The sequence below is a fragment of the Cheilinus undulatus genome, linkage group 15 (genome assembly GCF_018320785.1).
Source record: "Cheilinus undulatus linkage group 15, ASM1832078v1, whole genome shotgun sequence".
Classification (NCBI taxonomy): Eukaryota; Metazoa; Chordata; class Actinopteri; order Labriformes; family Labridae; genus Cheilinus; species Cheilinus undulatus.
This window is the reverse complement of record NC_054879.1, coordinates 37,321,369-37,344,392: the sequence shown is the minus strand read 5'-3', so window position 1 is coordinate 37,344,392 and position 23,024 is coordinate 37,321,369. Positions and strand designations below refer to the sequence as shown.

The following is a 23,024-nucleotide window of genomic DNA, read 5'->3' as shown; positions in this document are numbered from 1 at the left end:
GATTTTTTTGTAAATTCATGAAAAATTAAAAAACTGAAATATCACATTAAAAGAAGTATTTAGACTCTTTGCAACAACACTTAATATTTAGCTTAGGTACCTCCCATTTTTCTTGAATATTGCTGAAATGTTTCTACACCTTTATTGGAGTCCAGCTGTGGTAAGTTAAATTGACTGTACATGATTTGGAAAGGCCCACACCTCTCTATAGAAGGCTTCACAGCTGTTAATGCATATCAGAGCAAAAACCAAGCCATGAGGTCAAAGGAACTGCCTGCAGAGCTTAGAGACAGGATTGTTGCAAGGCACTGATCTGGGGAAGGCTACTAAAAATCCTGCTGCACTGAAGTTTCCCAAGAGCACAGTGGCCTCCATAATTCTCAAACGAAAGATATTTGACACAGCCAGGACTCTTCAAGAGCTGGTCGCCCGGCCAAACTGAGCAATCAGGGGAAAGGGGGCCTCAGTAAGAGGGACAACTGAGCTCCAGAGATCCTCTTTGGCGATGGGACAAATCTCCAGAAGGACAACCATCACTGCAGCCCTCCTCCAATCTGGGCTCTATGGCAGAGTGGCTAGACCGAAGCTTCTCCTGCAAGAAAGCACCTGAAGGACTCTCAGACTGAACAAACAAGATTCTCTGGTCTGTTTGGCCTTAATTTTTAATGTTGTGTCTGGAGGAAACCAGGTAGTGCTCATCACCCCTCAATACCATCCCAATAGTGAAGCATGGTGGTGGCAGCATCATGCTGTGGGGGTGTTTCTCAGACACGGAGAGACTGGTCAGGGTTGAGGGAAAGCTGAATGAAACAAAGTACAGAGATATCCTCAATGAACACTTGTTCTCTTGCACTCAGGACCTCAGACTGGGCAGAAGGTCCAACAAGACAATGATCCGAAGTACACAGCCAAGTCAACACAGAAGTAGTTTATAGCGACAACTCTGTGAATGTCTAAGAGTGGCCCAGCCAGAGCCCTGATTGAACCCTATTGAACATCTCTGGAGAGAACTGAAAATGGCTGTCCACCAATGGTCCCCTTCCAGCCTGACTGAAAATCACCCAGTCCAGGTGTGCAAAGCTTGTTCCATTAGATTCAGAAAGACTTGAGGCTGTAAGTGCTGCCAGAAGTGATTCAACTAAGTACTGAGTAAAGGCTGAGAATACTTACTTTAAAAGTAAAAGTCTAAAATTCTGTCTTCACTTTGTCATTAAGGGGTACTGAGTGTAGACTAATGAGAGAAAAAATAAAGTCAAATGGTTGTAGCAACATTATAAAATTGAAAAAAGTGAAGGAGTTCTGAATACTTCCTCAATGCACTCTATACGGGCTAAACCAGGGCAGATGTACATCAGCTAACCCCTGGGGTTTAGTTGCTCTCAAGGGAAAGTAAGCTGTGATGAAAATACTAAATCCTAGTCCTGGTGTTTGTATATTTCACTGTATTATTTTTCTGTTTATTATCAAAAAATAAAATGTCACAATTTCAGGATGCCTACCACAGTAGTTCTTTTTGAAACGTTTTGCTGGTTTGGCCAGTGTTTGTTTACACAGCATGAGCTTGTTATAATGACTGACCCACCAGAAGCAAGCTCCTTGTTAACAACGATAAAAATAACATCCCAACTTACTGTTACATCCAAAATAAAACGCCTCCATCCTCCATTTGACCTAAAAAGAAAAAAAAAGTTGTTTATGCTTTAATATCCTATCTTTATCCCCTGTCTCTAATTAGTGTAAAGTGCAGCTTCTAGAATAAACCATAATGTCTGAATCCATGCCTCTGTTCTCTGATATCAAAAGGTTTGCAAGTTCTCTTGTAGTCTATCACATCAAAGATCTGCTCATATTTTGTGGTGGTGGTCTCAAAATACCCAAGCCACCCCCTTAAGGTTTCACAAGATAAATCTGAGTGGTTTTAGGATCACGAAAAGCACAGACATTCAAAACGATAGTTTTGATTTAAAATAGTTGATTTTCAAATGCAACAAAAATAACTGTGATTGAAAATTGTAATCCCTACTATTTTCAGCTGAGAGTGCAGCAACAAAAACAGCTGACTCTTTTTGCTCTCAGGATGCTAAGTGCTGAAATGCTGAATAGCATTGGTTCTGTGTAAAGAAGTTCTGCCAGTGCAAGAAATGGCATTAGGGTGATGGCCCTTAAACCTTCTGTTTATAGAGTATATAAACCAAAACTTCAGACTGAGAACTTAAATCCATATGAGGTGACTTATGTATTACTGTGGACTTGAAGACGTGAATGATAGATTTGTTGCTGAATTATTAAAAGGAACCCTGCATGATCAGACAAGTTCATCTTGATGGAGAGATATTTGTATCTCTCATATGTATATTGAACTAAAAACTCACTAGAAATCTGCATTTTGAGTGCCGTGAGTTTATAAACTCACCAGGAGGCCGCCATGTTTTGATCTGAACTGGCACCGTGACGTCACAGTGCCACAGCGCTCCTTACCGTTTCTATGCAGTAACCGCTGTTTCAGTCTGGCAGCCAGGGTCAGGGCCGCATCTTAGAGATGCTGCAAGTCTTACGCACAGAGAATTTCAAGGTTTGAAGTCTTTTCTATTTTTTTCTTGCACCGTGAGCAGTTATCGGTCCAACTAGACAGGAAATGATAAATACAGGGCCATATTTACCTTGTTGTAGCAAATATGTTCGTCCACATTGGTAGGATAAGTTTGAAATCTGTTTCTTGATAAAGGCCATGAGCTATTTAAAAAAGTTGTTCCCCAAACTTCTACTATTTATGACACTTTCTGTTTACACACGGTTCAAAATGTTGCAGGTAAAGAAAAAACATAGTACCAAAACACTTCTGGTTTGCGCTTTTCAAAGTAAAAGCCCACTTTAGCATTTCTTTGGAGAAACTACCTTTGTTTGTACATAATGTTTTTATTTTTAAAAGTTACCAGCATGCTTCCACTATACACTGAATCATGTCACTTTCAGGGAGGTCACTTGTATGCTCAAATTTACTCAAAATGCAGATATCTAGTGAGATTTTTAGTTCAATATACATATGAGGGAAACAAATATCTATCCAACAAGATGAACTTGTCTGATCATGCAGGGTTCCTTTTAACAAGCAAAGCGATATGTTTATAACAAGAGATTCAATTGATATCCATTATAGTGACATTTCATTAGTTTTCAAATTCCTACATTATTAATTCAACCATTTTAATGCCTCTAATTTTCATTCAGTTACAAATTATAGGAGAGAAATTTGTTTTCATTTCAAGTGAGGTCAAGACAATTGTCTTGTCAGTTATCTGCATTAAAATTCATTCATTTATTCATTCAACCTTTATTTAATCTCAAGATGCCATTTAGAACATGCTCTCATTTGCAATGACATCGAGAGTACATTAAAACAATAAATGCAAGACAATAAACAAGCAAGGAGAAAGAAACACAAATGCAAATAGACATAGATACTTGAGAATAGGCACAGGAAGTGGAGCACAGTTTAAAAACAGTTACAAATATGTACATAGTATTTCCTTATCATGTTTTGAAACTGTCCTATGTTAATAACTGAAATAAGTTTTAGTTTTTGCTGTACAGTGTTCCAGGTGTGGGCTGCACAAAAGCTGAAAGATGTTACTCCAATTTTAGTGTTTACTCTTGGAACTTCAAGCATTTTCCAGTCACTTGAACGAGTTTGATAATGGCTAGTGGACACGTTCAAACACACGATTAAACCATAAACAACAAAACAATACATTATAAAACAGTATACATGACTGCAATATGTAGTGTATGTGGCCATGAAAGATTGAGAAAAATAAACAGCTTGTAAAGAATACTCTGTGTCTGTAATCTGATTAGTAAACCACTGTTTTTAGAATAGATTGATTAAAAGTGTCAGAACAGAGCACTGTGGTTCCTGAGTGTCTCATTACCATGTGTTAAAAAGACAAATGTACAGTACTGAGTGTTTTCTTAGTTATGTAAATACAAGCTGTTTTTATGTCTACCTTGTCCTCATGTCTAAGGCTTTTCACTACAAATATGTTTTGTTTTTGTGTTGCATAATGAACCTGAATCTTTCCAGTGAGGATTGTTTGTTCTTTGTCTGCTCTCTCCTCCTCCTTCAGTGAAGAAAGGGTTCCTGAAAAGCAAGAAGACGTCCGGCTTCACTCTGCCTGAAGGGGGCATGGTCGAGCTGCTCGTCAAAGGAGCAAAAAATCTAACTGCCGTCAAGTCTGGAGGCACATCGGATCCTTTTGTAAAAGGGTAAGATGATCCCACCAGGGGAATGCAAACTGTTGTATTGGGGAAGAACATAGTGATTGTGAAATACAGATAGAACAGTTAGATCTCCCTTTCCAAGTCACAAATCCCAAAAACAACTGCATTATTAAGCAATTAAACATGATAGACCAATGCAAATCAACAACTTATTGCATCACTATAAGCATACAACCATGGGAATAAAAAAATTTATATATTTTATATGATGACTGAGGTTGTTCTGCGTCACTTTTGATGGTCTTTCTTCCTTTGTGGCTTTTTGTGTCTTTGGTATCATTTTACTTCTCTGTGTTAGTTTTTTTTTCTTTTAGAAATTTTAATTCTCTTTTTTGTCATTTTTTTGTTTTTAAAGATGAGTTTATTTTCCTTCAACTCTTTGTAAAAATTGTATGACTATGTTTTATGTCTCTTTTCAGAAAAAACATGCCTGTTTTTGATCATTTTGCTTGTCTGCATTGTTGTATTATTAGTCATTTTGTGTTTGTGGTGATTCTGTGTTTCTTACCACTAAGTTTCAATATATGAAAACAAATTCCAGGTCTTAACTTACAGTGCTGTGAAAAAGTATTTGACCCCTTCGAAATTTGCTTATATTTGCTAATTTTTCACACTTTAATGTTTTAAGTCGTCATACTATCTTTTAACCTTGTAAACCAGATGGATACGTCCGTTTCTGTGTTTGTTACTGTCAAATCCATCTTGCAAAGCTCCCATCTGAACCATTTGGGGTGGATTACATAGTGACAGGACCAATCGGCATCAAGGGGCAGTACTTTGGGGCGCGGCAGAGTCGTGACATATGCAAGCAGCAACAAGAGGCCGGTGCAATTCTGGCGGAAGACATTAGTGTGCATGCAGCACCAGTTGTATCAGAACTTGACATTTCTTCGTTCAAAGAAGAACAAAGAACAGCACTGAGTTGTTTTCTTTTCAAAAACAACAAAAGTTGTGTACTGACATGCAGTTCTTTATGCTGCTTGCTCTTTGGTAGCGGCGAACCTCAGTTTGGGGCTATGACATCACGTGTATTGTTGCTCTGACTGGCCCGTAAAGATGTGACAAACAAAATGTTCACCCAATCACCCTCTAAGTTTTTTTCCAAAGGCTCTGCCCATTCCCAAACGCTGTTTATGGGAGGTTTACCAGATGGATGTGTGAAACACATCCATCTGGCATGTCAGCTTAACAATCTTTAGTATTATACAACGATAACCTGACTAAACAAGGTGAAGTTTTTGAATGACTATTTCATTTATTGATGAAAAAAAGCCATCCAAACCTACCAGATCCTATGTAAAAAAGTCATATTTCCCCAAAAACAATCGCAAGCCAGTGTTAATTTTGACAGCTACTTTTAATTTTAGTCTCAGTCTTTTTGGCCCAATTTTGTTTGCAGAATCGTTTTAACTCCAAAAGAGCATGAACAGTCTGTTTATGTCCAGACTTTGACTAGGCCATTCCACAACTTTCATTTTGTTTTTTAGGCCATTCAGAGGTGGACTTGCTGGTGTGTTGTGGATCATTGTTCTGCTACATAACCCAAGTGTGCTTGAACTTGAGATCACGAACTGATGGCGTGACATTCTCCTTCACGATTTTCTTGTCGTTAAAGTTAAATTGTTTTTCTTTTCCAAAGATACCTCCTCCCTGACAACAACAAGTCGACTAAGCACAAGACAGCAGTGGAGCGACGTACTGTGAACCCTCAGTGGAACCACACCTTCACCTACTGCGGCCTGCAGCCTGGAGACCTCAACAACGTCTGCCTGGAGCTCACAGTGTGGGACAAAGAAGCCCTGGCCAGCAACGTCTTCCTGGGGGGAGTGAGGCTCGGAGCTGGAACAGGTGAGTTTGTAAGGGTTAGTGCTGAAGAAAAGTTGGTTAGACTGTAGGGAGGTATTTCCTCATTCTCTTCTCTCTTGTAAGGTCAACATGCTCTGAATCTTAAGTTGAAATTTCTCTGTGGGATTAAAAGGCTTAGTGAAAATGTAAGGAGGCTGATGCTGTATACCTAAAGGAATTATCTGAGTTGTCAAGCTTGATGAATAAAAATAAGCTTTCAAAGAAGGACGACTTTAAAGTGTCTTGGAAAGAAAGTTAAAGTAAATAAAAAAACAAACCCAACCAAAGTCTATCATTTAATGTCGATCTCCCTCAGACAGATCTTTAGTCAGAAGCGAGTTGTTTTCTTCCTCTAGCTATTGAGGTTGGCAGACTGAGAAATAGTCAAAGGGAAAACAGATTGTGTGCTGTGTGCTTTGGGAGATGTGGAAAGGGAGGCTCTTTTTCTTTTGTATGCTCTGCAATAAATGAAGGCTCAGGTTTCTGGGGGAAAGCTGACAAAACCCTGACATATACCTGCAAAGAAAGAATCATGTTGAAGTTTTCTAGTTTAAAAGCAAAGTTGATGTTTTCATGTCGTTTGCTGTTGAACTGATGAATTATTTAATTATGTTTATTAACCAACTTCACCTTTCTATGATTTGCTATAATGCTCTGGCCACAAATGAGTGAAAGTAGAAATTATTAAAATAGTTTTTATGTAAATTCAGCCTTTTTATGAGAACATTTTGGCCATGCTTACAAAAGGAAGAATAAACCTTTTATGAAGAACTTTGCAAAAGAGAGTCTTTACAACGTAAAAACAGAAACACAACATAATTAAGATAACACAATTTAGTAGAGCTGAACAGCTTGTTTTTGTTTTGATTGTGAGCCCACTGCTGCAGAAATTACGTCACATACTGCTGCAGCATTGTAGCTGATTTGGTATCATCTGTTTTTACCATGTTGAGTTTGTACTAGCTCTCAGCGTATGGTGATATGATCAGCTCAGTCCTTAGTTCTCTTGCTGCTGGATCTGTCTACTGCCTTTGACACAGTAAACCACTGAATCCTCCTCTCCACACTCTCTTCACTTGGTATCTCAGGGTCTACCCTCCAGTGGTTCATGTCCTACCTCACAGGTAGATCTTTTAGAGTATCATGGAGGGGAGGTGTGTCCAACCTGCCTGGCTTATCAACAGGGTCGCCTCAAGGGTCAGTGCTTGGTCCCCTCCTTTTCTCAATATACACCACCTCACTTGGTGCTGTCATCCACTCCCATGGCTTTTCTTATCACTGCTATGCAGATGATACCCTGCTTTTCCTATCCTTTCCATCTGATGACTCAACTGTCTCAGCTAGGATCTCATCCTGCCTTGTTGATATTTCTGACCCACAATTTCCACATAGGACGTCTGTGCCACGCTTTGCAGCTCCACATTTTTTCCCCCGACCAAGGGCGAGCGACCTCTCCCACTAGAAGCCCTGATCAGTGGGTAGAGATCCCGGATCACGTATTTTGCAATAACTGGATATTCTATGCTTTTGACTCTCTGTTTGGAGCTTTCTGATCGATGGGAGTTGACGCGGTTTGGTAGCGGCCAGCGCTCAAAATAGACCTGCAGCGTATTCCCTGCAAAGCACAGTGAAGTGGCGATTCAGGGACTGGCTGGTGCCAGACTGGAGCGCAGGCAGTAGAGCTGCTTTGACTGACTAGAGAGGGAGTGATCTGCTCCGCAGTATGATTCGCTGGTGGATTGTGCCACAGCTGCTGTATGTGGAAATTGCAGGTAAATGGATGAAGGAATGTCACCTTCATCTCAACCTGTTCAACACTGAGATTATCATTCTAGCCAGTCCCACCGAGCAACCACAGATTAATATCCAGCTTGGATCAAATAAACTCATTCCTACTAAGTCTGTCCGAAATCTGGGTATCATGATTGATGACCAGCCAACCTTTTAAGCTCTAAGTCACTAGCTCGACTCTTCTCTTCTGTTGTCCCTAAATGGTGGAATGAATTACCCAACTCCATTTCATCCGCAGAGCCCCTGTCTACTTAAAGAAAAAGCTAAAGATCTGTCTCTTTAGAGAACACTATACACTTAACAAGACTATTCTCCACTGTTGTCCCCAGTGGCAGAATGAGTCTCCCAACTACAGATCGCTCGCACTGTCCCGCTCTTCTTCTGGGATTTTTGTGCCCAGCTCTCTGTGAGTGACCCAGCACTTGGTACTTTGGTCTTTATTTGTTTGTGAAGACAGTTTCATTGATGGTGATGATGAGTGGTCTCACATTGATTATTGGTTGTTCCATTGCTGATGTTTTTTAAAAAAAAATAAAAGTTTCTGATGTGCATTGCCTTAACACCATGGCAGCGCCTTTGTCCAAATGGATTTGGAGCACTTACTGATGTTTTTCTACTTGTCTAGATCTTTGCTTGGGTTGTACTTAATATCAAATTTTCATTGTAAGTTCAGACTCTCAGCCCGCAAGTTGCTCTGCTCACCTCCTCTAGTTACCTGCTGGGTTTTTTTTTGTTTGTGTTTGTTTGTTTGTTTGTTTTTTTTTGAGGAGTCTTTTCAATCAAACCAGTACTTTATAAGGTTTAGGTACCAGCATAACACGTTTCTTTTATTATAGCCTAACAACAGCGAAAAACTGTTAAAAGGCATCTATTCTTCCCATCACATATTGTCAACCAAGCAACCTCTGGAGATACTTAGTGGATGGGGGTGATTTTGAAATCACATTATGTTGTATCTGTGGATGATAGTGCAGTAATTATGGCACTTATCAGCATTTTATACAGGTATAATGATCACCATAGTTAACAGCTAACAGGACACTAAAAGTACATCACACACACCAAATATTACAGTAATTATGCCCTTACAGCGTTTAACTTCTATCTGTAAGGATATCCCTTCCCAGTACATTGAATACTGTAGTGCTGAGAGAGTGTTTATGTCCTCAGGCTCTTCAGTAGTACCAACAAAGTAAAACAAATTTTAACTTGTTTGTCCCTTCTCCCCTCCAGGCAAAAGCTACGGGAACGAGGTAGACTGGATGGACTCATTCGGGGAGGAACAGCGGCTGTGGCAACGCATGATAGAAAACCCAGAAGTCCCTCAGGAGTGTACTCTGATGCTGCGATCAAGCATGGGCAAGTGCAACACATGAGCTGGGCCTGTGAGCACAAACAAGAGAGTCTGAAAGAGAATGACAGAGAAGAAGAGGAAAGCAAAGAAGTGATGTGAAGACGTGAGGAGAGAGCTGGAAAAGTGGAACGGTCAAGAAGAAAACAGAACAGTGACTCAAATGCCCATAAAGGAACAAAGACCGTCCTCTTATCCCTGCGTCTCTCCCCTTTTTAGATCCCTTCTCTAGTCTAGATCAGCCAGTCATGCCTTACACTCACATCCACATGTGCCCTGTGCCCTCCATAGCATCTAGTTTTGACCAAGCACTGCTGTTTACTGCTGTATATGAAGATGATGTTGTGTATTATCCACTGAATAAGCACACAGTGTGAGTCCTGATGTGTCTGTCCTTGTCTCTTTGATTCATGTAACAGAGCTGTGTGTACGTGTAGAGAGCAACTGTATGACATTTATTTAGTAAGATAGACTTAAACATTCCCTTTATCTCAGCCACTGATTCCTGGTTCAAGTCTAATGACAATGTTGGGATTCATCCCCTTTTAAACATGTATGCAGAGGAGGAAAGTGTCTAGTTGTTCAACTCTGAATGAACACAAAGTTGGTCAGTTATGAGGTACTAATTAAGTTAAACTATAATAATAGCACTTTTGGAGACTTTACTTATAATATCAGAAGCCATTGGCTAATGTCTGATGGCTATATAACTTAGGAAGCAACTGCAAACTCTTCATGGCCGTTATCTGATCAACATTTATGTGATGGATTGCTGTGATATGTTATTCCACAAAGACCAAAGAGGAAATTGGAGTAGAGCAAAATCCATAGCACAAGTCACATGGTATATAAGTTGTATTGTTTCAGCGGGTCTCCCAGATGAAAAAATGCTTCAAATTGTATTCTTATCCAATTGTGTTCAGGCAAGCCCACAACATGTAGTTTCCTTGTAGCTGTGTAGCTCTTTCAGTACCATATGTTTACACTGTGTGGAATTTGCACTCCTTCTAGCTACTTTTACTGTCGTTGATCTCTCAGCCTGTGGTGATAGTTGTGAAGTACAGACCCACAGCCTACAAGTTGCTCTGCCCACCTCCTCTGGTTCCTTATGTTCTTTTTTAAGGGGTCTTTTTAATTGAACTAGCACTCCACTGAGTTAGTCTAGGTACCAGTATATTGTTGTTTTCTTTAACTGCATTTATTTTATAACCTGACACATCAGATAGACTGAAATAGTAATTGCATGGGATATAAGTTTTCAGTTAAACATCGAACAGTGATTGGATTGGACGACCGTTGTGTCCATCTTATTCATTACAGGCCAATCTGAAAGACAAAACATATGAAATTGTAGGTATGGGCAGCTCATGAGAGTGAACTCAACTAACTATTTGTTAGCAAAGCCAGTTGGTGAAACAAAGTCTAGACAAAGCCTGCTGGGAGAAGAGCATAAACATATTTTCATAAATAAATAAAATAAAACATTTCATAAATAAAACAGAGAATAAGGTCAGAGGTCTAACCCGAGGTGAAATTATGTATAGACCCATTTTAGAAGTAGATATGTAAAAGGTGTCTCACGCTAGCTTCGTTAGCTTTCGCTACAGCTAACATAGCTATGCTAGATACATAGTTACTACATAGGCTAGTGTAGCGAAGTTACCTTTAGCAATGTGAGCTTTAGCAACATTGAGCTTTAGCAACGTACACTTTAGCAATGTGAGCTTTAGCTAACGTAGCTACAGTTAACATAGCTACCTACGCTACATACACAACATAGCTAATGTTAGCTTTGTAGCTTTGTTAGTATAGATATTCATGAGATTTGTGAGCTTTAGCTATATAGCTATGTTAGCTATGTTATCTCCCTAGCTAAAAGAGCTCCATTACCTACATTTGCTACATAAAAGTACTTTGCTTAATTAAACGTTTTGTAATCAGGTTTTGCAGGTCAGGTTTTTTACCTTTTGGTATCTTTACCCTTACCTTAATTATGACCCTAACCTAAATGAAAGTTGAATCAACAATTTTATGAAAGTTTTAGCATTTATTAATATTCTGCTAGAGGGGCCGTCTGAGATGAACGGTCTGCAGCAGAACCAGCTCAAGCTAACTGCTCAATTGGCAGCCATTGTTCAGCAGCATGCATTACAACTAAACCCTGTCCATAACTACTGCCTCGTTCTCCTCAAATGACACCGATTGGTCCTTCCATTCTCAGACCAGTTAGGATTATAACTAGGGCTGGGACTTATCACGTTAATTAAGATTAATTAATTACAGAAAAAAATAACGCGATAAAAAAAATAACACATTTAATCTCAATTTATTTTTGCACTCCAAACACAGCGGAATGTTTCTCATTGCACAAGTTCCCGGTATACCCATAATACTGATGCACAGGACACAACACGACAAACACCATGGAAACCGATGAGAAGTCGTTGCTGGGTTTTGTGGGCGTAAAATTTAGTTTGAAAAACTACCGGATGGACACCTGAATAAAAGCACAGTTGTGTGCAAATTGTGCAAGAAAGAATTTGCCTTTCACCAGAGCTCTTCTAGCCTCCGCTGCCACCTTAATGCCAAACATGCTGCAGCTAGCACAGACAACATTCCTAGTTCGAGCAGGCAGTATCGCCAATCCACACTCGACAAGATGACGGGGTTCAGAGCCAAAATGAGTAAGTCCACGACTGACAAATTAACAAACTCACTGACAAAATGGATTGAAGTGGACTGCCGACCACTCTTGGTGGTAGAGGATAAGGAGCTAGAAGCGGTGCTACAGATAGCATCCTCTGACCCAAATTATGAACTGCCATGCAGAAAGAAAATTTCAAACAATGCAATCATAATATTCCTTATTCATATTGCACTTTATGTTAACACTCAGTGATGAAAATCAACACGATTTTGTTGTTTAGGTCATTTATGTGTCTATTCATTGATTCAGTCATAAACCGAAATTCATCTCGATTGAAAAATGCTGCTTCTTGTGTCAAATATTGATAGGCGATTAACTGAGATTAATTAATTACAAAGCCTCTAATTAATTAGATAAATTTTTTAATCAAGTCCCACCACTAATTATAACCTAAAGAGGGGGGAAAAGTCAAAAGAGTGGGGCTGCTAGCCTGGTACTGTTGCTATTTATCACAGCACACTTTTCCAACAAAAGGGCTTTTTGAAATACACAACAAATGATGGTAAAGTGCCATCAGATCCCATACAACTGATGGTGGCAGCTGTACCTGTGGTGATGACAAAACACCTCTCTGTATTTTATACTGGTGTGTTGGTCACACCAGTATAAAAGATTCCCACTTTTTAGATGAAAAATAAGTCACAAGTGTGGCTTAAACACTGAATTTTACAATATTCACATGATTTGCCACCAGTCATTTTGTGCTTTTATCAGGTCATGATTTAAATGAGTTCAATGGTTTCATTAATGACCCAAAAATTTCTATATCTAGACATCCCTATCAGTACTTGCTTGTTTTAAGTGCTGAAAGAAAAAGTTTGCCAATAGGCAAATCTAAGACAGTAGACATATTGGCATTTATCCAGCAAAATATAAACTTTTTTTGAGTCAGTTAGCATGTTGATGTTAGCAAATAGCTCAAACCCCTGTTACACCAATGTGGAATGAGTTCATATCTGGTTTGGTCATATAAAGTCAAAAGTATAAAATGGAAAATAACAAAAAATCAAAGTTATTTTCTGTCTTTACTTTCAGGTTTGATTGCCAACAATTGGTTTGCAAATTACATTTGAAGAACCATTTGCATGCATTTGCATCTTCTGTATCTTTTTATCATTAGTAGTCAGATCATGCTTGTTTATTTGGAAAGGAAAACCTAATAAGTGAAAAATTAGACGTTTGCATCTCTTTTCTTTCATTTCTGTTGTGTACTGTGCAGTACCTTCTGTTTATGAGACTTGCTTTGTTTTAATTGTGCAGCTCTTAAGTGATGGTAAAGTGGGCTGGTCACTGGATTGTACAAAGGCTAAGGCCAATAATCTTTCAGAAACTAGCTCAAGAACCAGGGTTGTTAATTCCTCAGATGAAATCAGCCATGATCATGGCTGCACACTTATGTTGTTGATTTAGTAATGATTTCTGTTTATGGACTAATCATTATATCAACTGTGAGTGCTTCAAAGACAATTCCTTGAAAAATGTACTTGCAGTTGAAAAAAAATCTTGTCAGAGTACATGTTTAGAGTAGCTTAAATGTAACTGAACATAGCACTGTATCAGTGTGATAAGAGAATGTGCATGGTTTAGATGAATAGTGTCATGAGAACAAAAGGTTATCTAAAGCACTGATAATGACATCACTTTGAACTCAGATGAGGAGATGATTTTAAGTGTGTTCCCAGGAGCCTTGAGACGGCGGCTGTGTGTTACAGAGTGAGTCAGCGCTGAGCTTTTCATCTCAGGGGGAGCCTAATAATGAGTCAGTGACAGGAACCTTGTCCCTGTCGCTCCCAGCTCTGCGATCCTCCACCCTGCGATGAATCACATTTTTCACAAAAACAATTCTGAAGTTAAAACTCCTCTACAATCAGTTTTCATAAGGAATGCCCCTTCTGTCTGCCTGTCCTTGGCCTCCCGTCGGCTCTGAAACTACAAGAATGACACTGTATCTGCACAATTCTAGTAATAATACATGATGTTTACTGTATAGATGAGAGGATCGTGCAATACCTGATTACTGAAGGAACTTTTGATGTACAGCATGTACTATCTCTGTAGTATCTGGTTTCAAAGCATCAATCTCAATGTATCCAAGCCTATTTTGCCCCAAATGTGTTACAGGAATATTTTCAAATAAACACATCTTTCCATACTGACTGCTTTTTTTTCAGTATTTTCAATATTCAAATAAAACACATGACTTATTCCTGTATTGTTTTTGTAAACTGGAGATAATGGTTGAATTGATGTTGGTGAATTAAATTATATTTAATTCACTTTTGTAAAAATGAGTTTTAACAAAGCTATATACAGTTTAAAAATATTGAAGAAACAAAACATCTTTTTGTTTTGTTAAAATTCCCATAACACTTGGATTTGACATGGAGGTGTGTCTAAAATGCTCCTCTTTACATTACCAAGGATTTTAGTACTTTTTAAAAGATTTCAAGATAAGCCCAGTTTGTTTCCTGTAAAATAAGTCTTTCACTCTTTATAAGGCAAAATGATATACAACCAGAGTCTAAGTAGCTAGTCTAAGTATAGAGGTACCATGTTCTGGTTACCAGTCACAGATACAGTGCCTTTAAAAAATATTCACCCCTTTGATGTTTTTACCCTTTAATTGACTTCATAAATCAATCAGGTTGATCCCCCTTTCGAGGTGACTGACCTAATGTAACAGAGGTCCAGTCTATAGGTGTCAGTAGTCTCACAGTGAAAATGGGGATCACCTGAGTGCAGTGAATGTGTCTCAAGTGATTGTAGGATAAAGACACCTGTGTCTGGAAGGTCCAGTCACTGCTTAATCAGTATTCCTGGCAACCATTAAACCATGAAGACAAAGGAACACTCCAAGCAACTCAGAGAAAAGGTTATTGAAAAGTGTAAGTCGGGATGGATACAGAAAGAATTCCAAGGCACTGAACATCCTCTTGAGTTCAGTTAAATCCATCATCAAGAAATGGAATGAATATGGCACATGTGTAAATCTGCCTCAATCAGGTATCCTCACAAACTGAGTGACTGTGCAAAAAAGAGACTGGTGAGAGAGGCCACCAAGATACCTATGACCACTCTGAAGGAGTTGCAAGCTTCAGCTGCTGAGATGGGAGAGACAGCTTACAACTGTTGCCCGGGTTCTTCACCAGTCAAAGCTGTATGGTGGAGTGGCAGAGAAAACTACTGTTGAAGAAAACTCTCATCAAACCTCACCTAGAGGCATGTGGGAGACTCCAAGGTCAGGTGGAAGAGAGCTCTCTGATCTGATGAGACCAAAATGGTGCTTCTTGGCCATCAGACAAGATGCTATGTTTGGCGGACACCCAATGCTGCACATCAACATAAACACAACATCCCCCTCTGTGAAGCACAGTGGTGGCAGCATCATGCTGTGGGGATGCTTCTCAGCAGCCAGCCCTGGAAGGCTTGTAAAGATAGAGAGAGAAATGAATGTAGCAAAATACTGGAAAAATCCTTGAGTACAATCTGATTCAGTCTGCAAGAGAACTACAGCTTGTGAAAAGATTTATGTTGCAGTAAGCCAATGAAAAGTAAGCAAAACTGCCCAAGCTCAAGCTATTTTTTATATTTTTGAGTGGCCCTAAAAAGTCAGGTTAGGTCAAGTATGTGGGCATATGCCGGTTGAGCACTTTGCTGTGTCAACCTAGGTCCTTTTTTGCTCTGGCCTGCACCAGGCCCATGCCCCATCTCTCCAGGTATTCTTCTAACTGCTACCTCAACGGGGCACACGGTTGCTCCAGTGTCTGGACAAGCCCTCCTGTTCCTGGGCACCCAGTATGCGGTAAGCTGGATCAGGCCTGGGAAAGCGTGCTAGGTGCCCATAAAAGTGCAGCTGCTGTTCCTGTATCAAACAACTCACCCTTCCCATCCCTGCTCTCCTGAGCATGTCAGTGTTAGACACATGGTTCAACAATACCAGAAAAAATGTGCTAGAGAGAAGTTGTCACAAAGTAGTCCAGCCAGGCCCTCTGGCCATCAGTCAACGTTCAGGCCTCCCAAAAATCTGACAGAGTTTTTTGGCCCAAATAAGAAATCAAAATCTTGGCTGTGTAGTGTAGATAACCAGAAAATATTGAGCAGAGCTGAGAGTACTTTTTAAGTTTTTGTTTGGGGACATACCAAGAACCCCTTTTTTAGTGTTTTTGCTCATCAAAAATAGCATTCACATAGACACACAACAGACCACATGGTCATGATAGACATATTTAATCAGTGTTTTGGTGTACAGCGTACTAACAAAAGCAGCAGTCGCTGACATTATTATTCCAGGTGTGAGACATAAATATCAGACAGGTGAAGAGTTTTGAGTTCATACAGTAAAAATACTTTTGTACAAAACAGTAAAAACATAATTCTGCTCTGAAAATATAATAATTACTATAAAAAACATACAGACAGAGAAGACACAGGAATCAATATGATTGTAATCGACTGTATGACCCATTTCATGAAGTTACTCTTTGATAAATCGCTTGATTCTGATTAGCACCAAGACTGACATCTTAACGGCACACACACACACACCCACACACACATACACACACACATACACAGACGACGCACACACATCCTCTGGACAGGACTGGAGGAGTTCAGGTAGGAGTGTGTGACGTGGAAAGGTCTGAGGAGGAAGAGGATCAAAGGTGGCTGAGAGTCTCTGAGCGTTTTATGATTGACAGCTCTGCCCCGCCTCCTGCTGAAGCACCATCTCGTCTTTGCGGAGCGGCAAGGTGTCGATGGTGGTGAATAATTCAGCTGCCGTGATCGGGAACGGGTAGCGCTGCTTATCCATGCCTTGTTTGTCTATCAGAACCATTTGGAAAGACCTTTGAGGAATGCGAAGCAGTATCCTAGAGAAAACAGAGCAGCCCGGTAAGCAGCTGGAGGAAATGAGGACACTTATGCCTTGTGTCTGTTTGTGTGTCAGCGTACCTGAGCTGTAGGGCCAGAGCTGGGGGCAGCAGTCTGTGACGAATCCGGCCAATCTGTGCTGGGTAAGTCCCAACCACCTCAATTACTGTCACATGCCTCAGATCCAGTCCACACTGAGCGTGCTGGAACAACACAAAGGAGAGGGGGAAAGAGAGGCTGATCGATGTGTTTTGTGGTTTTAAAGCTTTGTTATTGATTTCAACACAGGCTACAGAAAATTGAGCACCGTTCATACCACAAAGAATGTGAAACTGAGGCAAAAAAAGTTGGCTTATTTGCACCCAGGATGCTTCTCTTTTGAAATATATTTTTTGCTTAATATTTTCTAGGTTTTCCTATTGTGACCAAAAAAGACAAATAAGCTGCACCAGCCTGAAAGATTTCAGTCTAATTCATTTTAAATGAGCTGATTTTCACCTCTGTATTTCCAGGAGACCCTCTGGGGTACACACAGAGCTGCCTGTGACTCACTGATATACACCTACAAGCACTGGTTGTGCTTTTTAACGGCAGATTTGTTACACACTGCAAGATAAACTGACTTTATCAGCACACAGAAAGAAAAGTGTTTCCACAGTGTCCTCAGCATACCAAACATTGCTCTTTCAAACTTTTACAAAAAAAAGACTATTTTCTGAAACAGCAAAAGTAAAACATAATTCAAGGCCGTTGTTAGTGTGAGACTTCTTTCACACCGACATGAAAAACAAGCTGTTTTTGTATTCAATCTCACCACTCATCGGCTATCAGGGAGTGACTGGGCCTCCATTGTAGCTTGAAATTAACAATGATGAATCTCCTGGCTATAATGACTTTTGCATAGCTTAATATTGTTGACAGGCTTACTCACAACTTGACAAATAAGAACAGGTGGAGACTCATAAGAACGAACATGTAGCTTTTTATGAAGGGTTAAAGCAACAAAAATGTAATGATAAAAGTGGTGATAAAAATCATTTGGATTAAATAATGAAGTAATAAAAATGCATTTCAATATAAAAAGGAAGTGAAATTATAAATTTAATTTGATGAAAATTGTTGCAATTTAATGGAAATAATGGCAAATTATATCATCTTGTGTTTCAATTATCATTCATAATAAACAGTGAAAATATTTTCATTCCTTATGTAAGAAAAGAGGCCTCAAGGGTGAAAAGTAACAAAAAGTAATGATAAAAAAATCAGGTGATTGAAATGTATTTGTTTTGGATACATAAGCGTAAAAATGCACCCGAGTTGTGATGATAAATGTTTGTGAAGTGAAAATAAAAGTGATAATCTATTAATGAAATAACCACTTTTATCGTTTACAACATGCACTTTTAGTTACTTGGAAATTTATTAAATCAGTAGCCTTGTAGATATCTGCCTAACTCTATTCTCCTAACACTGCTGATTTATTGTGCCTCATTGCCTATATCCTCAGCCAATCAGAGTGCTTGCTACAATCCCTAATCACTTGATGCCTAAGTCATTTACTAATATTATCTATTAATTCACTTTTATTTGTTATGTACTCCTTGTTGTTGATTTTCTTCTTAAGAAACTTGTTCACACATCTAGTATAATTTACTGTTACAATATAAAAAATCATGTGATTGTCATTTTTTTTCTCTGATACCTTAAAATATGACTTAGGCAGTTATGATATGAGGTTAATGATATACAACATGTAATTTCTGTTATTTCCGCCTTGTTGAAAGATCAAGCTTCCAGTCAACCCCAGACTTAAATGAAACTTCATCAGGGTCCCTACAAGCTTTAAAATATCAAATTAGAGAGTTTTAAAGACCTGAACTGAGAAAAATTAATACCACTTTTTTTGCACAGTACGCTGTCAAAAAAGAGAGGCTTGAGATTTCCCTGTACACCAAACCAGGACTGAATTTTCCAATTTAATGAACTGTTTATGAAATGTCAAATGGTATGGGGCATATTTAATGCTTCTATACCATCAATATATGGTATACTGATATTTATCATCACACATTTGTGCAGCTGTGCTGAGCTGATTCCAAACAGTTAAACTATAAATAAACAGCATGTTACTTTTTGTAAGGGCCTGTTAAAATAAGGGGGGGCTATAAGGAATTTTTGTGTGAGCAACCCAGTAGTCCAGATGTTAGGGAACTGGACTAGTGTTTCACAACAATACAGAGCTCATTAAATCACAGTGAGTCAGACAAAGTCACAGAAGGGTCTCAGGTCCTCCTCCAGGAAATTTAGAACATCCAACTTTGAATTCCAAGAATTATGGAGCATATCTATGTAACAGTTTGTTTGGGGAGATGATTAAAATCCTATGAGGTGGGCTAGAAAACAAAGACATGTCTGACTCAAAGTGCCTACTAAAATTTCTCACCTTTCACTGGTAAAAATTAAACTGTAAGGCTTTCTATGGACTTAAATTTTAATGGTGCAATTGTAAAAAGCAGAAATTTGGGTGCTTTTTCATCACTAAAATAACTCCTGGAATTTTTGAGGTTAGAAATTGATGTTGCTGATTGTTGATATTTACAGTTTCTCAAATATTGATGTCAAATTGGAAATATGCTCCATTGTTTTCAGAGCTGAGAAACTCCAGGCTCAGCCAGATCAATTAAGTCAGAAAGCCATTTAGGATCCCACATCTCAGGCAGAAGGCATATTTTTCCGGTTCTGTAACTGTAAAAACATCACTCATTTTGTCACTAGAGCCTTAAATTATATATACGTAGAATGGTACTGAACTCTTTAAAGTCTACTGTATCATATTTGACACACACTTTTATAAGACCTCTGTCTAATCAACATGATCAATAAATGACTTACAAACCCTCTGAACACAATCTAATAAATGACAAAAATGTCCTTCAGTGGATTATTAGTTGCCAAAAACATCAAATCTATCAAATGTGACAAAAAATGTAAATGCCATTTTTAATGCCAATCTTGAAAGTTTTTAGATAAGAAAGTGATATTTGGGAATGTTAATTTGAACAGTTTTACATTTATTAACAGATCAGAAATGCCCGGCAATCTGCACAGATGTGGGATGAAGTTATAATACTCCAAAGGAATTTTAAGTCAGAGAAAAAGGCAACAGTACAGTTCAATTTTTCACTGCATCAAAATTGTATATTCTTAAGTATTAAGGAAGCTGGTTGGATTGGTTCCTGGATTTAAAAAAAAAATGTAAGTATTTCCTGAAAAAATCAACTAAGGACTTGAATTGGGAACTTTACTTTGCTGTTAAACTTGTCTTTAAAATGCACCTGTGATTTTGTATGACTTCTGCCCTGGCAAGATCTCTAACATAAGACTTGTTTTTTTTTTAAATCTCAGATAACAAAGCTGGTTTTCTTTTATTAATTAGTTAATTCTGGAAGAACTTAAGAAAATTACTGAAATTAACCTGTTACGACAGGATACGTTTTTCAAGTTCTCAAGAAAACAGCAGAATTTTACTCATCATACTGGTAAAACAAAATTTTAAAAAGGTGTATTGATGCATGTCCTCTTAGGGTTTCCATGAATACTCAGGAAGAATTAATCTTTGGGGGAATTAACATATGGTAATTGTGAGGTGCTTTTTTGGTAGATAACTCAAAAAACTGATGAGACATCAACATAACAGTCTGTTCTTATCAAATGATAAGCAATTTAACCCTCCATATGAGACTCCAGGACTTCTCGTTCAACTTTTGTGTGTTAACGTGATCGCGACTGTCAGCTGATAACTGAGTCACTTTGAAAGGTCGAGACTCTAAAGACAAGCTCTGACTTAATGGTTTCTGATGAGCGGGTGAAACATCAAACCCAAGAATAGCCTTATCAGAACTGGTGTCACTATCATTTGTTCATCACCTTGACATTTTCTGTTCATGCGGGCACCCTCTACTCTCTCCTTTTTATTTGTCACAGTGCTTTGTCTCACTTAGGCACCAAAGTCAGAAAGAAAACCTGACACAAACACTGCAGAAGAGACACAAATCACTGTGGTGAATTCTTCAAACTCTTTCTCCATCTACTCCTTCGCCCCCTGTATAACTTGTGTTTCTCCTGTGAGTCATGCCTCACCTGTAGGTTGGTCATCTGGAAGCGGTAATTATGATTGGCAGCCGTTGGTGCCGAGATAATGAGGAGCCGTCTCTTCTCGTAGAACTGATCCAGCAGAGCAGCGGCTGTACGCACTCCCACGTTAATGTTCATGGCTGCAACAACATCAAACGCACAATTAAGTGATAATGACACGATATGAAAAGAGTGCAAAATTCAATATGAATTCATGCTTAAATGCTGTATAATTTGAATGACTTTGAACACAAAAAAGGAACTTTAGCCTCATCAGAGATGCTTTAACAGTGAAGCTGAACATTGACTTTAAATTGTGCTGCTCTATTGCACAAGGGCTGCAACACAATCCCTCCTATTCTTCTATTTTTAATCTATCACAGACAGAGGTTTAATTTTCTCCTTCACTGAGCTTCTAAGAAAGAGCTAGTTGAGCCAATTTTTGCATTCCTACTTTAAAAACAAAAATACATACAGTACCTATAGAAAGTTTCATCACCTTGGATGTTTTTACCCTTTTATTGATTTTATAAATCAATTAAGGTTGATATAATTTGGCTTTTTTTGACAAAGAGAAAAAGAGCTTCAATGTCAAAACAAAAAAAGCTTTCAACAAACAACAATAAAATAAAAATATGAGATGTAAAATCATGAGAGTGCATAAATATTCACCCCCTTCAAGTCAGTTTTTAGTAGAACTATCTTTGGCTGCATTCACAGCACTGAGTCTGTGTGGAAAGGTCTAAACCAGGCTTGCACATCTGGACACTACTCCATTCTTTGCAAAACTGCTCAAGCTCTGTCAGGTTGCACAGGGATTGGGAGTGAACAGCCCTTTTCAAGTCCAGCCACAAATTCTCTATTGGATTGAGGTTTGGGCTCGGCCACTCCAGAACATTCACCTTGTTGTCTTTAAACTATTTCTGTGTAGCTTTCGCTGTATGCTTTGGGGCAATGTCCTGCTAAAAAATAAATCTTCTTCCAAGACATAGTTCTCTTGCAGACTGAATCAGATTGTCCTCAAGGATTTTTCCTATATTTTCCCTAATTTATCTTACCCTCTACCTTTACAAGCCTTAGGGATAGCTGCTGAGAAGCATCCCCCAGCATGATGCTGCGACCACCTTGCTTTACAGTGGGGATGGTGTGTTTGTTATGATGCTCAGTGTTTGGTGTCCACCAAACAGTGTCTTAGACCAAAGAACTCTCTCCTTAGAGTCTCCCACATGCCTCTAGGTGAGGTTTACTATGAGTTTTCTTCAACAGTGGCTTTCTCTTTGCCACTCTCTCATAAAGCTTTGACTGGTAAAGGTAAGCAGAGTCTGTCCCCTCTCATCTGCTGAAGCTTGCAACTGCTTCAGAGTAGTCATAGGTGTCTTGGTGGTCTCTCTCACTAGTCTCTTTCTTGCATGGTCACTCAGTTTGTGAGGACAGCTGATGGAGGCAGATTTACACATTTACACATTTTCCTTCCATTTCTTGATGACGGATTTACCTGAAACTCATAGGAATATTCAATGCCTTGGAAACTGTTTTGTATCCATCCCCTGACTTCAACTTTTCAATAACTTTTTCTCTGAGTTGCTCTGAGTGTTCCTTTGTCTTCATAGTGTAATGATAGCTTGACAGTCACTTTAGGGGGTGAACATTTAAGCACTCACTTGTTTTACCTTAAATATTTTCATTTTATCAATATAATTTAGTAGAAAACTGTTTTTACTTTGTGACTGAAGCAATTAAAAATGATAAAAAAGCTAAATTATATTGACCATGATTGATTTACAGAATCAATAAAAGGGTAAAACATGCAAGATGGTGAATACTTTTTTATAGGCACTATATGTGTTATGGTAACAGACTAGTGCTAAAACAGACTGAAAGTAAAGTGATGAGATTTATTTCTGTAGCTTACACTTCACTGATTCTATAACTTTTTTATGATTATCTTAAATGATTTTCCTTTTTTTTTTTTTTTTATTTAAAGATAATCTATAAAATTTGTGACCTGTGTCATACTGGGTGTTGTAATCTCACTGGCTACAAAAC

General features: G+C 38.7%; 2 protein-coding genes across 5 annotated transcripts in view; one reads left to right on the top strand and one right to left on the bottom strand.

Moving 5' to 3' along the window:
• sytl5 (synaptotagmin-like 5) overlaps window positions 1–14,105 on the top strand; it is an 84,668-nt gene extending 70,563 nt beyond the window's left edge. For all 4 annotated transcript variants that reach the window (XM_041807907.1, XM_041807909.1, XM_041807905.1 and 1 more), the window contains 3 exons: window positions 4,125–4,263; window positions 5,918–6,126; window positions 9,148–14,105. In XM_041807907.1, the coding sequence (XP_041663841.1) occupies window positions 4,125–4,263; window positions 5,918–6,126; window positions 9,148–9,290 (491 nt within the window). In that variant the 3' untranslated portion in view covers window positions 9,291–14,105. The remainder of the gene's footprint in view (window positions 1–4,124; window positions 4,264–5,917; window positions 6,127–9,147) is intronic.
• A 2,078-nt stretch (window positions 14,106–16,183) lies between these two features.
• srpx (sushi-repeat containing protein X-linked) overlaps window positions 16,184–23,024 on the bottom strand; it is a 40,787-nt gene continuing 33,946 nt past the window's right edge. Inside the window, exons 9-11 of the mRNA XM_041806377.1 lie at window positions 20,985–21,118; window positions 16,926–17,047; window positions 16,184–16,843 (exon numbers count right to left, since the gene is read on the bottom strand). Coding sequence (XP_041662311.1) covers window positions 16,660–16,843; window positions 16,926–17,047; window positions 20,985–21,118 — 440 coding nt within the window. The 3' untranslated portion in view covers window positions 16,184–16,659. The remainder of the gene's footprint in view (window positions 16,844–16,925; window positions 17,048–20,984; window positions 21,119–23,024) is intronic.